This window comes from Microcaecilia unicolor, chromosome 2 (assembly GCF_901765095.1).
Source record: "Microcaecilia unicolor chromosome 2, aMicUni1.1, whole genome shotgun sequence".
Taxonomy (NCBI): domain Eukaryota; kingdom Metazoa; phylum Chordata; class Amphibia; order Gymnophiona; family Siphonopidae; genus Microcaecilia; species Microcaecilia unicolor.
In genome coordinates, this window is record NC_044032.1 from 83,283,808 (window position 1) to 83,299,708 (window position 15,901).

The window sequence follows — 15,901 nt, forward strand, 5'->3', positions numbered from 1 at the left end:
CTGTACCCATGGGGAGGATCAATTCTCAGAGAGCCTTTTTAACAAATAAAACGTGGTGCAAAGTCCATGGGGGAAAATGCCTGCAGATTCTGCCTATGCAGTTTTGAAAATTGCCATCTTATATGGTTTTTTAGTTCTTCCCTCCATATCACTTTCCAAACAAGCTTGAATAACTGTTACCCAATTATAGTTGATCTACTTTTTATCCATCTCAGAAGAGTGAAAGACTGAGTTAAACATGTTTGGATTTGAACTTGGGCTTCCCAAATCAATGGTTGTTTTACAGGCAGAAATTGAGGTTTGGGGGGGGCGGAGCAAGATGGCGGCGGTACCAACTGTTCGTGCTTGTGACTAGCTCAACGCTGCTGGGGATAAGTACATAAGTACATAAGTAATGCCATACTGGGAAAAGACCAAGGGTCCATTGAGCCCAGCATCCTGTCCACGACAGCGGCCAATCCAGGCCAAGGGCACCTGGCAAGCTTCCCAAACGTACAAACATTCTATACATGTTATTCCCGGAATTGTGGATTTTTCCCAAGTCCATTTAGTAGCGGTTTATGGACTTGTCCTATAGGAAACCGTCTAACCCCCTTTTAAACTCTGCCAAGCTAACCGCCTTCACCAAGGGCCCTGTTTACTAAGGTGCACTAGCATTCCTAGCACACTCCAATGCTAGAGACACCCATAGGAATATATGAGTGTCTCCAGCATTAGCATGCGCCAAAACACCAGCGTGCCTACAGCACAGCTCAGCAAACATGGCCCCAAGTGTCAGCCAGCATAAATACCAGTGTCCAACGTTGGGGGCAGGAATCAGCTCTAAGCACTGAACTCAACTCAGAGAATTGATTAGAGAATAGCGCTCCATGCCATTTTTGTCCAGTGCCAATTTTTCAGTGCATAGAATTTACCTCTTTATCTCCCATTGCTTCAGGTATCCTGTTACATTGTAAGCTATTATCACCAATGTATATTGCTACATACATATAGTAGTACTATATGGTATTATCTTTAATGTTACAGAAAAAAAAATACAGTAGCACAGAATAACTGCAAACTGCTAGCATCAGAGCTTCCCAAACTGTTCTACACCTTAATTGTAGATCATCCAGAGGGTGAACAAGAACACCAGGAATTACAGAAATGAATAAAGTGGTATTGGAGTTAAAAAATAATGGTGCTATAACTCCCACTCTTTCTTTCTATTCCCTTTATTCTTATCAGTCACAGTAAATTTATTTGGAGTTGTTTTAATAAGTCGTGATAAAATCTGAGCTTAACGTGGGTTAATGTGGGACTTTCACGCGCACTAGTAACGTGGAGGGGCATTTTCGATATGACGTCTAAGTCCGACTTTGGACATTTTGCAAAAAAAAAAAAAAAAAAACGTGCAAAATCTGAATAGGAAAGGAAGTCATTTTCGAAAAAGAAAAACGTCTATCTTTTGTTTTTGAAAATACAAGGTTTTGTGATTTGGACGTTTTGTTTTTTTGGTCCATTTTCAAACAAAAAAACGTCCAAGTGCAAAATGCACAAAATCAAGCCACTGGGATGTAGGAGGAGCCAGCATTTTGAGTAGACTGGTCCACCTGACATCTCAGGAAAGCAATAGGACACCCTAGGGGGCACTGCAGTGGACTTCATAAAATGCACCCAGGTACACATCTCACCACTGCTCCCTTATTTTGTCTGCTGAGCCCCCTAAAACCCACTACCCCCAACTGTACACCACTACCATAGCCCTTACGGGTGAAGGGGGCACCTATATGTGGGTACAGTGGGTTTCTAGTGAGTCCTGGAGGGCTCACAGTTTTCTTCGCCTTAATTTTTTCTTACTTGCAATATGCCTCACACAAAGAGGAAAGGGACTCTTAGGACGGTGACCCGGCCGTCGCTAACTTCAACGCCCGACCAGCAGATGATTGAGCAGTTCCTGACGCGGCATTCCACTGCTCAAGGTTTGGAGTTCCCGCTGATGTAACGGCGATAGGAGACGCCGTAATCCAGGGAATAGACACGTCGTTGTCTCCTCCAACCCTCTGCCCACCTTCGCAACTGGAGATACTCAACTTGAGGGGTGGACTGTTGACCCCGGAAGTCGGAGAAAGCGCTCCACCACTGGGCCAGAAAGTTGGATTATCTGCCGGGGCTTCCTCGAAAACGGAGCCGGAGGGTGCAGCTGCTCCTCAGGAAAGGTCAATAACTTCTACGGCCTTGAATGCGAAGGTAACGCTGGAGACAATATGGGAGGTGCTCCAGCGTTTGGATAATGCGGTGAGGACCTCAACAGGCAAGATTGATACTCTCTTTGAAAATGTACAAACTTTGAATAATGCATTTACCACAATGAGAGATGAGGTTAACGAGAAAATAAATCTTTTGTATGTTGATTCCACCAAAATGAAAGAAACAACTGTGAAATTAATACAGGACAATACACTAATACATAACAGACGAGTACTTTGAAAATTACAATCGGAGATTAAATCTTCGATTGTTAAATTTTCCTAAGATAGCAGTGTATTCTCCAATGGATATATTTAAACGGTATTTGGTGGAAAACCTAAAATTTACTATGGATAAAATACCACCTCTGAATAAAATTATTTGCCATCAAAAAAAGTTAATGAAGCTCAACAGATTCTGCAAAGTGATTTAAATGTTTCAGAATTGTTGGAAACCTCTTTGACCTCTACAACTGATAGACAAACACTGTTGGTCTCATTTGTATTTCAACAGGACTTGGAGCTGGTGAGGAAACTGGCTCTAAGAAACCTCCATAATCCTTTTTATGGAGGGAAAATCTGGGTTTTCCCAGACGTTACTTAAATGACACAAATGAGAAGGAAAGATTTTTTGTCTTTACGACCTGCTGTTTTGGCGTTAGGTGCTACTTTCAATCTAAAGTATCCATGTAAATGCATTATAAAATATATGGATGTTAAATATGTTTTTCTTCTACCGGATTACTTAAAACAATTTATAGATCAGAAAAAAATATCATATAAACTGTTGGGAAACAACCACATTAATCCCTGGGATAAGAATGTAGAAATACAGTGGAAATCCGTTAATGCCTTTCTTTATAGTTTCTTTAATTCTCTTCTCCTGAGTGTTTTTGGCTTACTCCCCTGAAAAGTGGTCTAAGACAAGATGAAAGGATTAGATTTCTTGGTTGCATATATTCTCACAATATTGTTAAATCTGTTTTTCCTACTCAAGTGAAAGCTTGTAAATTGTTTAAAATGATAAATAAAAATAAAAAAAAAAAAAAAAGAAATTGAGGATGGAACAGAAATGCTTTGAGCTTGGAGATAAGGGAGAAAGAATACTGTACATTCTTATCAAAATTAGGGTTAAGGGGATTGCTAATTATCCAATGGATCATTACATAGAAGAGGTATTTCTCAGCAATTCTGATTCTTGGCTGAATGCTCCATCCAATAAATATAGCATTCAAGTCTGTGCCTTCTTCCTTCATGGTGTACAGCAGAGGTCCCAAAATCCAGTCCTCAAGGGCAGCAGACCAGTTTTGTTTTCATTATTTCCCCATTAAGCATGCATGAGGAATATTTATATATAATGGATACAGTACAAGCAGCTATATCATATGTTGGTCCATCGTTGAAAATCTGAAAACCAGAGCAGCCCTTAAGGATCATACTTGGTGATCCCTCATAGAATACAGTAACCTTGTATATTATAACACTTTGCATATAGGGGATACCTGCTGTTTTCATATTTATGTTATTCTGAATGTAATGTAGGTTGTGACATTCCTGTAATGCTTACAGTTGCATCTATTTCAGGAACAAAGAGAATGCTGCACCACTAGAAAGTGAAAATTCCCCGGGGAAAAATAAAGCAAAAAAGAGGAAGATTGCTGAAACATCAAATGTTATCACAGAAACACTGCCATCTGCTGAAGCAGAGCCTGTTGAAATTGAGGTAGAAATTACTGAAGGAGCCATTGGGGTGGAAGAAGATGGTGTAGAAAGTCTTGAAGATGCAAGTTCTGTAGAACAATCTATACAGTACATCCAGAGTACAGATACTTCAGATGACTCTGCTCTGGCTCTGTTGGCAGATATCACTAGCAAGTACCGTCAAGGTGAGCGAAAAAAGCAGATGCAAGAAGAAGATGCCAATGCAACTGATCCCTCAATCAAACAGGTAGAAGGCATTGAAATTGTGGAAGTTCAGCTGTCACATGTCAACAACTTGTTCCATTGTGAGAAATGTAACCGTTCGTTTAAATTGTTTTACCATTTTAAGGAGCACATGAAATCACACTCCACTGAGAGTTTCAAGTGTGACATATGCAATAAAAGGTATGTCCGAGAGATTGCCTGGAAACAGCACCTCACCTGTTACCACCTTGATGAAGGTGGGGCCAGCAAGAAGCCAAGACCTGGGAAAAAAATACATGTATGCCAGTATTGTGAAAAGCAATTTGACCACTTTGGACATTTTAAAGAACACCTTCGTAAACACACAGGTAATCTCATTTGTTATGATAGTTTATTTATGGCCATAGTTTTAAAATTTGAAGAAAGAATGTGCGCTTTAAAAATGTGACATTTTAATTTAGAACTCCTTTTACTAAGCTGCGGGAAAAAGTGGCCTTAGTGCACCCTTATGCGGGTCTTTTCCACTCGCTAAAATTATTTTCCATTTCCCTATCATCAAGCCGATCAATCCATAGACTGGTGGGTTGTGTCCATCTACCAGCAGGTGGAGATAGAGAGCAATCTTTTGCCTCCCTATATGTGGTCATGTGCTGCCAGAAATTCCCCTGTATGTTCTCTATCTCAGCAGGTGTGTGGTCACACAGCAGCAGCTCTGGCTAGGTCTCCAAGCCTAATAGTTTAGGTTTTGTTGAGTACCTGGGGTTGAGGGCTCTTCGTGAGCAAGTGCAAACCTGGTGGTGCCAGGTCCCTCCTTTTCTCCCCCCTCCCGCTGGCTCCGTTTAAAAAAAAAAAAAAAAATTTTAAACGTTCAAAAAGGACGTCCATTTGCAGCTGCTCACTGGAACAAGTCGTCGCTGCTCGGAGCAAGAAGCAGGTAATTTATACCTTTTACTAGCGGGCAGGGGGTTCCCCAAACGGTCACCACGTGGCTATGGCCTCGGATGGCAAGGGCACGAAAAGACGCTCCCCGGAACGTGTTCGCGCGCCTAGTGGGAAAGCGGGGGGCTCGAAGGTAGAGTCGCCCTTTTTGGGCGCACTTTCGGAGTTGGGAGAGTTCACCGGTTTTTCCTCTGGTGCGGCGGCCTTTCCTGCCTTAGGCGCCCATCCCTCGCTGGCTGCCCTCCCGGTCGTGACCGGCCACGTGGCTCGGTCGGCTTCTTCTTGGGCCGCCCTCGAGATGGGAGACGTTAACAGCTTGGTTGTCCTTGAATCGGGCGACAGTAAGAAGTCGTCGAAATTAAAACACCCTTCTTCCCGCGCGGCTCCTTCTCGGAGTTTCGCGCCGGACACCATTTTGGACGCACAACACGCCTCTCCCCCGCTATTCGGAGCGCAGATGGAGGGCGCCTCTAGGGCTGCAGCACAGGCTGCAGAAATGCACAGACTGGGGGGTTTCTCCCCTGAGTTCATTTTGCTGCTGCATCAGGCCTTTCTTATGCAGAACACTGCCCCTGCTCACCTCTCTGATCGGGGTGATGAGGCCTCTATGCTTAAGCGTCCTCGGGTGGATCTTCCACCCTCGGGGGACTCGGTCTCCTCTGATGTGGATGACGGCAGCGTGTCTGAGTTCTCCCAGAGATCCTTAGCAGAATCTATGGAAGAGACTGATCCTCGCTCGGATGGAGCGGACGACCCCTCTGCAGCGCGGCTTTTTCGCTCAGAGGATTGCCCAACCTGCTTGTGCAGGCAATGAGCATTTTGAAGATTGCCTCTTCGGAGGAAGGCTCTCTTTCAGCCTCTACTGGCTCCGCAATTGTGCTGGGAACGAAGCGCCCGCCTACAACCTTCCACGTTCATGAAGCCATGCAGACCTTAATTTCAGCGCAATGGGATACCCCTGAGGCGAGCCTGAAAGTAGCCAGGGCTATGCCCCGTCTGTATCCCTTACCTGAGGGGGATCGAGAAGCCTTTGTCTGGCCCACGGTAGATTCCTTAATCACTGCCGTGACTAAGAAAACAGCGCTGCCGGTGGAAGGTGGCACTGCCCTGAAGGACGCCCAGGACAGGAGAATGGAGGCAGCCTTACAGTTGTCCTTTGAGGCGGCCGCTCTGAGTTTGCAAGCCTCGGTTTGCGGCTCCTACGTGGCTAGGGCGTGTCTGACTGTTTTGCAGCGGGCTTCCCCCTCGGACCCTTCCTGGAGGGCGGAATGGCCGACCCTGGAGTCGGGTTTGGCATACTTGGCAGACTTGCTGTATGATGTTTTGAGAGCCTCGGCCAAGGGTATGGCTCAGACAGTCTCTGCGCGGCGGTGGCTCTGGCTTAAGCACTGGTCTGCTGACCATGCCTCTAAATCTCGCCTAGCCAAGCTACCTTTTAAAGGCAAGCTGCTCTTTGAGGACGAGCTGGACAAGATCGTGACGGAGCTCGGCACGTCCAAAGGCAAGAGGTTGCTGGAGATCAGGACTCGGGCTGGCAGTGCCCGTCCTGGTTCCTCTAAGGGCTGATTCCAGGAAGCCCGTCGGTATCGCCCGGGCAAGTCGGCCTCCTCTGCCTCCGCTTCCTTCAAACGGAACTTCTCCCCCAAGCAGCATTCCTTTCGTAGGGACTGCCGTCCAGGAGGTTCGTCCTCCGGCCCGCTCCTAGGGTCGCGTACCCAATGACGGGGACCTGGTCCATGGCCCAGTGCAGATAGGAGGAAGGTTGTCCTCGTTTCTTGGCGAGTGGACCAGGGTAACTTCAGACGCTTGGGTTCTGGAAGTCATTAGAGATGGCTACAAGCTACAGTTCTGCTGACCCCTAAGAGACGGGTTTGTAAACTCTCCTTGCAAGTCTCAGGTCAAAGCAGCTGCCGTGCAGCAGACTTTGAACAACCTGATCCGCCTGGGCGCGGTGGTCCCGGTGTCAGTAGATCAGCTTGGCAAGGGGTGCTACTCCATTTACTTTGTGGTGCCAAAGAAAGAAGGCTCTGCTCGGCCTATTCTCGACCTCAAGGGAGTCAATCGGGCCTTGAAAGTTCGGCACTTCCGGATGGAGACCCTCCACTCCGTAATAGCTGCGGTGAAAAGGGGAGAATTCCTGGCCTCCCTGGACATCAAGGAAGCTTACCTACATATTCCCATCTGGCCGCCTCATCAGCACTTTCTGCGCTTTGCAGTGCTGGGCCGACACTTCCAGTTCAGAGCCCTCCCATTCGGGTTGGCTACGGCTCTGCGGACCTTCTCCAAAGTAATGGTGGTCATCGCGGCCTACCTCCGCAAGGAGAGAGTGCAAGTCCATCCCTATCTGGACGACTGGCTGATCCGAGCCCCTTCCTATGCGGAGTGCGGGAGAGCTACAGACAGGGTCGTTGCTCTTCTGAGCTCCCTGGGATGGGTCATCAACTGGGAGAAAAGCCAGCTGCGCCTGACTCAGTCCCTGGAGTATCTGGGAGTTCGATTCGACACCCAAGTGGGCAGAGTGTTCCTGCCGGACAACCGGAGCGTAAAGCTTCGGACCCAGGTGGACCAGTTCCTAGCCTCCTCTTCTCTTCGGGCTTGGGACTGTGTGCAGCTGTTGGGCTCCATGACGGCCACGATGGAGGTAGTGCCCTGGGCCAGGGCTCATATGAGACCACTACAGCACTCTCTTCTGCGGCGGTGGACTCCAGTCTCGGAGGATTACGCCGTATGCCTTCCTTTTGACCCAGCGGTGCGAAAGGCGCTGAGCTGGTGGCTGAGGCCAGGCAAGCTGTCCGCATGAATGCCTCTTACGACCCCGGAGTGGGTTGTAGTCACGACGGACGCCTGCTTGATGGCTGGGGAGCCCACTGCCTGGGACGGACAGCGCAGGGGCTCTGGTCTCCTGCAGAGACGAAATGGTCCATCAACCTCCTGGAACTCCGAGCCATTCGGTTGGCGCTTCTAGAGTTTCTCCCGGCTCTGGTGCTGAGCCCTGTACGGGTCCTGTCGGACAATGCCACGGCTGTGGCCTATATCAATCGTCAGGGAGGTACCAGTAGCGCCCCTCTAGCCAAGGAGGCCATGAAGCTATGCCTGTGGGCGGAAGCGAATCTGGAACAGCTGTCGGCGGCCCACATTGCGGGAGTCATGAATATCAAGGGGGACTTTCTCAGTCGCCATTCCTTGGATCCTGGAGAGTGGCAACTGTCTGCTCGGGCATTCTTGGACATCACGAAACGCTGGGGCCGGCCGAGCCTGGATCTGATGGTGTCCTCGACCAATTGCCAAGTGCCGCGTTTTTTCAGCAGAGGACGGGACCCTCAATCTCTGGGAGTCGATGCTCTTCTCCAGCAGTGGCCAGCACAGGAGCTCCTCTACGTGTTCCCGCCCTGGCCCATGATGGGCAGGGTTCTAGGCGGGTGGCAAAGCATCCGGGCCGGGTGATCCTGGTGGGTCCGGATTGGCCCAGATGTCCCTGGTATGCGGACTTAGACTCTCGGTGGGCGGCCCTCTGCGGCTGCCAGCGGAGCGGGGCCTCTTACATCAGGGTCCCGTGGTGATGGAGGATCCCTCCCCCTTTGGTCTTACGGCCTGGCTATTGAGTGGAAGCGGCTGAGGAAGAAGGGCTTCTCAGACAAGGTCATTGCCACTATGCTGAGAGCGAGGAAGCGCTCTACTTCTACCACTTACGCCACGGTTTGGCGTACCTTTGCGTTGTGGTGCGAGGCAGGCTCTGTATCGCCCTTCACTGCTCCAATTTCTTCAGTGTTGGCGTTCCTGCAAGAGGGGCTGGAGAAAGGCCTGTCGCTCAGTTCACTGAAAGTCCAGGTGGCGTCTCTAGCTTGCTTCAGGAGTCGTCTGAAGGGGGGCTTCCTTGGCTTCACAGGCAGATGTGGTATGCTTTCTCAAAGGAGTTAATCACTTGCGCCCCCCTTCTGCACTCGATAGTGCCTAAGTGGAATCTCAATCTGGTACTACGGACATTGCAGAAGCCGCCCTTCGAGCCAAGGGCATCGCTGAAGAACCTGACGCTGAAAGCGGCCTTCCTGGTGGCTATCACATCAGCCAGAAGAGTTTCCGAGCTCCAGGCTCTCTCATGTAGAGAGCCGTTCCTGCGATTCACTGAGGCAGGAGTATCGATTCGCCCAGTGCCCTCCTTCCTGCCCAAGATTGTTTCTCGATTCCATGTGAATCAGCAGCTTTACCTACCCTCCTTTCGTAGGGAGGATTACCCAGAGGAGTACCCTGTGCTCAAATACCTGGATGTTAGACGGGTCATCATCAGATACTTGGAAGTGACCAATGATTTCCGGAAGTCGGATCACCTGTTCGTGCTGTTCGCAGGCCCTCGTAGGGGTCTGCAGGCATCTAAGCCTACAGTGGCACGTTGGGTCAAGGAGACGATCGCAGTAGCTTATGTGGCGGCAGGGAAGATTCCGCCTATTCAGCTGAAGGCACACTCTACTAGAGCACAAGCAGCCTCGATGGCGGAGTCCAGATCTGTCTCCTTGGAAGAGATTTGCAGAGCAGCTACTTGGTCGTCGGCTCATACCTTCTCATGACATTACCGCTTGGATGTGGCTGCTCGGGCCGAGGCCCAGTTTGGGGCTTCAGTGTTGCGTTCAGGGATTTCCATGTCCCGCCCTGGGTGAGTACTGTTTCGGTACGTCCCACCAGTCTATGGATTGATAAGGAAGGTAAAATTACGTATCATACCTGATAATTTTCTTTCCCTTAATCATAGCCGATCAATCCATAGCCCCTCCCAGATATCTGTATTGTTTGTGTTCTGGTTATATTTCAGGTTCAAGTTCAGTCTTCATTTCTTGTTCACGAGGAGTTCGTGTTCAAGTTCTTCCAATTGACGTCTCTTCGAGTTGAGACGATTTTGTGTTACAGTGAGCTGCTGCTTCCTCTCCCCCCGTTTCAGCGGTGGCTGGATTGATAACTAAATCATGCTGGCGCTCCCTCCCGCTTTGTGCGGCTGTAGGGTAGCTTTGTATCCCTCCCGCTTCGGCGGTGTTAGGGTAAGCCAGCTCCTCCCGCGGTTGCGGTAGCAGGATAAGCCAGTTCCCCCCGCATCGGCGGGTGTGGTTTCCCGCCCACCGCCCCGGCGGTGGTGCTCTGGAATATTTCCCCTCCCCTGCTTCGGCGGTGGTGAGCTGGGCAGAGTGTCCCTTTGTGGGTGTAATTCTCTGTGCTGAGTCCTGCGGATGGAGCTTTGATATCGACATACTGGGGAATTTCTGGCAGCACATGACCACATATAGGGAGGCAAAAGATTGCTCTCTATCTCCACCTGCTGGTAGATGGACACAACCCACCAGTCTATGGATTGATCGGCTATGATTAAGGGAAAGAAAATTATCAGGTATGATACATAATTTTACCTTTCCAAATTAATGGCTATGCCATTAGCAAGCAACCATTAACAAAAATTACCACATGAGCACTTACTGACACCTATTTTGTAGGTGGTAAGTGCTCACGTTCAATTCTCCGAGGACAAGCAGGCTGGACATCATCACACATGGGTCATCGTCCATGACGGCCCAGAAGCTCTGGAAGTCAAAACAAAAACTTTTGAAAATTCTAGAAGCGACGTGGCACATGTGGGGACAATGCACCGCTCATGCGAGAGTGACTTCCCGCCAGCGACGCCCGCACGCTTCCTCAGTTCTCTTTTTTTCTGCTTCGCGAAGGAGTTGTGTTTTTTTTCGCTGCTTCTCGTGATTTCGGCCCAGGAGACTTTTGTCGCGTTTATCGCACTCCAGGTTTTTTTTTCCTTTTACTTAGTTTTTTTTCTCAAACATTTAAAAAAAAAAAGTTTCCTTTATTTTTTCTTAGTTTTCTCATCTTTTTAAGGTTCTTTTCTTTTTTGTCGCAGCTGCCTTCAGGCTTCTCGGCCACGTTCCTTTTTCCCTTTTTTTGTGCCTTTTTCATTGGCACAATCGTGTCGTTTAATTTCGCGGATGCTATTTTCCTGCCCATGTCCTCGAAGACTCCCAGCGGCTTCAAACGCTGTACTCGCTGCAACCGGACCTCATGGGTGGTGTCTCCAGTGCCTCAGCCCAATCATCTTCCAGCTGCTTGCAAGCTGTGTAAGTTAATGATGAAGAGGACCCAGGTGGCTCGAGAGGCTCAGCGCGAGAGACTTTTTTCGGATTGGTCCGGTCCTTCGACGTCTGCATCGACATCGGTATCGAGGTCGACGTCGAGGGAAGCAGCAGCGAGAGTCCAGGTAACGGCTGCCGAGAGACCACTTCGAGCTGGGAGCAGCGAGGCATCGAGTGGGTCTCCACCTGTCTCGAGGCCTACTGCTATGCAGGCCCCCCGGGACCGACTTGCATCGGACCCGGCCCCAAGGAGGCGTGAGGATCCCACGTCCTCCTCATTGGTACCGAGGAGCGTCGACGAAGGCTAAGAAGCATCTCCATCGATCTCCTTCCCACGGTACCGAGAGCTCCGGGGTGCCGAGGGAGTCTGCACCCGAGAAGCGTCGGCGCCGGGAGGACCGCTCACCCTCCATTCAGGAGGTGCTGATGCGTCGGTCGTCCGGCAGCCTGGTACCGGCTCTCGAGCCTCTTCAGATTCTGGCGCCGATTCCTGCACCGGCCCCGCAGCCTTTTCCGATGGCAGCTCTCGATGAGCGTCTCCGGGCCATTCTTCCAGAGCTTCTGGAAGGACTGCTCCGTCAGTCTGCTTCGGTACCACAAGTGCTTGCACCTCCCGTGCCTTCTGCTGAGACGGCGTCTGGCCCATCTTCTGTGAGGAGGTCCCCACCCTCTGTACCGCTTGCCACCCGGGTTGACTCTCCCTCGACGTCTGTGGAGGAAGCTTCACCGGAGTCCAGGCAGGGGTCGACTTCTCGACATACCCCACGAGGACGTCGATCCTCGAAATTGAAACAGGCTCGGGTTCGGGCTGCTCTTTGAGAGCTTCTGTCCGATACCGAAGAGGAGCACTCATGGGGAGAGGAGGAAGACCCCAGGTATTTTTCGGAGGAAGATTCCCAGGGGTTTCCTTCTGATCCTACTCTACCTATTGAGGTTAGACAATCTCCACCTGAGAGTCTTACTTTTTCATCCTTTGTGCGGGAAATGTCTAAGGACATTCCATTTCCCATGGAGGCTGTGGATGAGCCCAGGGCTGAGATGTTCGAGGTCCTGGATTATCCTTCTCCGCCTGCAGAGGTTGCAACGGCCCCCCTGCACAATACACTCAGGGAAGTGATGTTGCGGAATTGGTCTTGCCCTCTTTCTAATTCAGTTGTCAGCAAGAAGTCCGAGTCCCAGTACAGAGTCCATGGGGAGCCTGTGATGCTGAAGACCCAACTGCCTCACGATTCTGTGGTGGTGAACTGCTCTCAGAAGAGCCAAGAGTACTATAGACTATGCCTCGGCGCCCCCGGGCGGAGAGTCTAGGACTTTGGATTCTTTTGGGAGGCGTATGTATCAGGCTGGAATGCTCGCCGCCAAGATCCAAATGTACCAGCTGTACACCAGCATTCACTTACGGAACTCGATTAAGCAACTGTCCAGTTTAGTTGAAGCTCTTCCTCCGGAGCTTGCTGAACCTTTTCACCAGGTGGTCAGGCAGCAGAAGGCGTGTCACAAATTCCTGGCCAGGGGGGCTTACGACTCTTTTGATGCCGCATCCCGAGTAGCTGCTCAAGGTATTGTGATGTGCAGACTCTCATGGCTGCGTGTCTCGGACCTGGATCAGAAGACCCAGCAGTGAATGCGGATGTTCCTTGTCGGGGGGATAACTTTTTTGGAGAGAAGGTTGAGGGATATGGTCGATACCCTCAAGAAGCATCATGATGCTATGGATTCTCGCTCCCGCCGGATGCCTTCTGCTACTACCTCCTCCTCTAGGAGGTTTTTTTGGGAGGGAGGAGGAGTGTTCCCTATTCTTATAATAGGCGTAGGTACACTCCTGCCTCTCGACAGCCTGTTCTAGCTCGCTCCCAGCAGGCTTGCTCTCGTCGTTGGCGTGCACCAAAGGCCCCTCCGGCTCCCCAGCAAAAACAAGAGACTGGTTTTTGACTGGCTCCGGAGCAGCATAACCAAGGTAAGAGTATCCATGCCGGACAATCTACCTATTGGGGGGAGGTTGATATATTTTCACCAAAGGTGGCCTCTTATAACCTCTGACAGGTGGGCTCTTCAAATAGTCCGTTTAGGATACGCTCTCAATCTGTAATCAACACCTCCAAATTGCCCACCGGGAGTTCAATCATTCAGCTCCCAGCACAAGCAGGTACTTGCAGCGGAACTCTCCGCCCTTCTCTGCGCCAATGCGGTCGAGCCAGTCCCTGGTCTAGCATCTGCGCCCAGGGTCTTTACAAAGTGCTTGGCAGTTGTCGCAGCATCGCTATGCAGACTGGGAGTACATGTGTTCCCTTATCTCGATGATTTGCTGGTAAACAACTCCACGGAGGCAGGAGTTCTACGATCCATGCAGATTACTATTCAACTGCTCGAGCTACTGGGGTTTGTAATAAATTATCCCAAGTCCCACCTAGTTCTAGTTCAGAAATTGGAATTCATAGGAGCTCTGTTGAACACACGGACGTCTCGAGCTTATCTTCCCCAGACAAGGGCGGACAATCTTCTAGCCTTAGTGTCCTCGGCTCGAACATCTCAACAGATCACAGCTCGGCAAATGTTGAGGCTTCTCGGCCACATGGCCTCCACAGTTCATGTGACTCCCATGGCACGTCTACATGTGAGATCAGCTCAGTGGACCCTAGCTTCCCAGTGGTGTCAGGCTACAGGGGATCTAGAGGATGTCATTCATCTTTCCACCGATTTTTGCAATTCCCTACAATGGTGGATCATTCGCTCCAATATGACCTTGGGACGTCCATTCCAAATTCCTCAGCCACAAAAAGTGCTGACGACGGATGCATCCCTCCTGGGGTGGGGAGCTCATGTAGATGGGCTTCACACTCAAGGAGCTTGGTCCTTCCAGGAAAAAGGTCTTCCGATCAACCTCCTGGAATTGCGAGCGATCTGAAACGCTCTAAAGGCTTTCAGGGACCGGCTGTCCAACCAACTTATCCTAATTCAGACAGACAATCAGGTTGCGATGTTTTACACCAACAAGCAGGGGGGGGCACCAGATCTCGCCCTCTGTGTCAGGAATCCGTCAGGATGTGGCTTTGGGCGTATCAGCACAGCATGATTCTCCAAGCCACGTATCTGGTAGGTGTAAACAACAGTCTGGCCGACAAGTTGAGCAGGATAATGCAACCTCACGAGTGGTCGCTGAGCATGGACATTGTCCGAAAGATCTTCCGAGCGTGGGGCACCCCCTCGGTGGATCTTTTTGCCACTCAGACCAATCACAAGGTACCTCAATTTTTTTCCAGGCTTCAGGCCCACGACAGACTAGCATCAGATGCTTTTCTCCTACATTGGGGGACAGGCCTCCTGTATGCGTATCCTCCCATACCTTTAGTAGGGAAGACTTTACTGAAACTCAGGCAAGACCGTGGAACCATGATTCTGATAGCACCTTTCTGGCCCAGTCAGATATGGTTCCCTCTTCTTCTGGACTTGTCCTCCGAAGAACCGTGGAGATTGGAGTGTTTTCTGACCCTCACCACTCAGAACGAGGGGTCACTTCTGCATCCCAACCTCCAGTCTCTAGCTCTCACGGCCTGGATGTTGAGAACTTAGAAGTTGCCTCTTTAGGTCTTTCAGAGGGTGTCTCCCGAGTCTTGCTTGCTTCCAGGAAAGATTCCACGAAACAGAGTTATTCTTTTAAATGGAGGAGGTTTGCCATCTGCTGTGACAGTAAGGCCCTAGATCCTTTTTCTTGTCCTACACGAACCCTGCTTGAATATCTTCTACACTTATCAGAGTCTGGTCTTAAGACTCCATCTTAGTGCAATCAGTGCTTATCATCAACGTGTAGAGGGTCCGCTATCTCTGTACAGCCTTTAGTAGTTCGCTTCATGAGAGGTTTGCTTTTGTCAAAGCCCCCTGTCAAACCTCCACCAGTGTCATGGGACCTCAACGTCGTTCTCACCCAGCTGATGAAAGCTCCTTTTGTGCCACTGCATTCCTGCCATCTGAAGTACTTGACCTGGAAGGTCATTTTCTTGGTGGCTGTTCAGCTCATAGAGTCAGTGAGCTCCAAGCCCTGGTAGTCCATGCTCCTTTTATTAAATTTCATCATAACAGAGTAGTCCTCCACACTCATCCTAAGTTCTTGCCAAAGGTGGTGTCGGAGTTCCATCTGAATCAGTCAGTTGTCTTGCCATCATTTTTTCCCCGTCCACCCACCCGCCCTGTTGAGGACAAGTTGCACACCTTGGACTATAAGAGAGCATTGGCCTTTTACGTGGAGCGGACAAAGCCCTATCGACCGTCGCCCAGTTTTTTCTTTTGATCCCAACAGGATGGGAGTTGCCATCGGAAAACGCACCATCTCCAATTGGCTAGCAGATTGCATTTCCTTCACTTATGCCCAAGCTGGGTTGACTTTAGAGGGCCATGTCACGGCTTACAATGTTAGAGCCATGGCTGCGTCAGTGGCTCACTTAGTCAGCCTCCATTGAAGAAATTTGCAAGGCTGCAGCTTGCTCATCAGTCCACACATTCACATCTCACTACTGCCTTCAGCAGGATACCCGACGCGACAGTCGGTTTGGGCTGTCGGTGTTACAGAATCTGTTTGGAGTTTAGAATCCAACTCCACCCTCCTAGGCCCTTTTCTGTTCTGTTCCAGGCTACACTTTCACTTAGTTGTTTGTTTTTTCATGTCAATCTCACTTATGTCCTCGCCGTTGCAAGGCCCAATTGACCTATGTTCATTGT

At 49.9% G+C, this 15,901-nt stretch overlaps 1 protein-coding gene across 1 annotated transcript in view; it reads left to right on the forward strand.

Moving 5' to 3' along the window:
* Window positions 1-15,901, forward strand: part of ZNF131 (zinc finger protein 131) — a 206,725-nt gene that overhangs the window by 128,291 nt on the left and 62,533 nt on the right. The window contains exons 5-6 of the mRNA XM_030193094.1: window positions 3,813-4,176; window positions 4,279-4,501. Coding sequence (XP_030048954.1) covers window positions 3,813-4,176; window positions 4,279-4,501 — 587 coding nt within the window. The remainder of the gene's footprint in view (window positions 1-3,812; window positions 4,177-4,278; window positions 4,502-15,901) is intronic.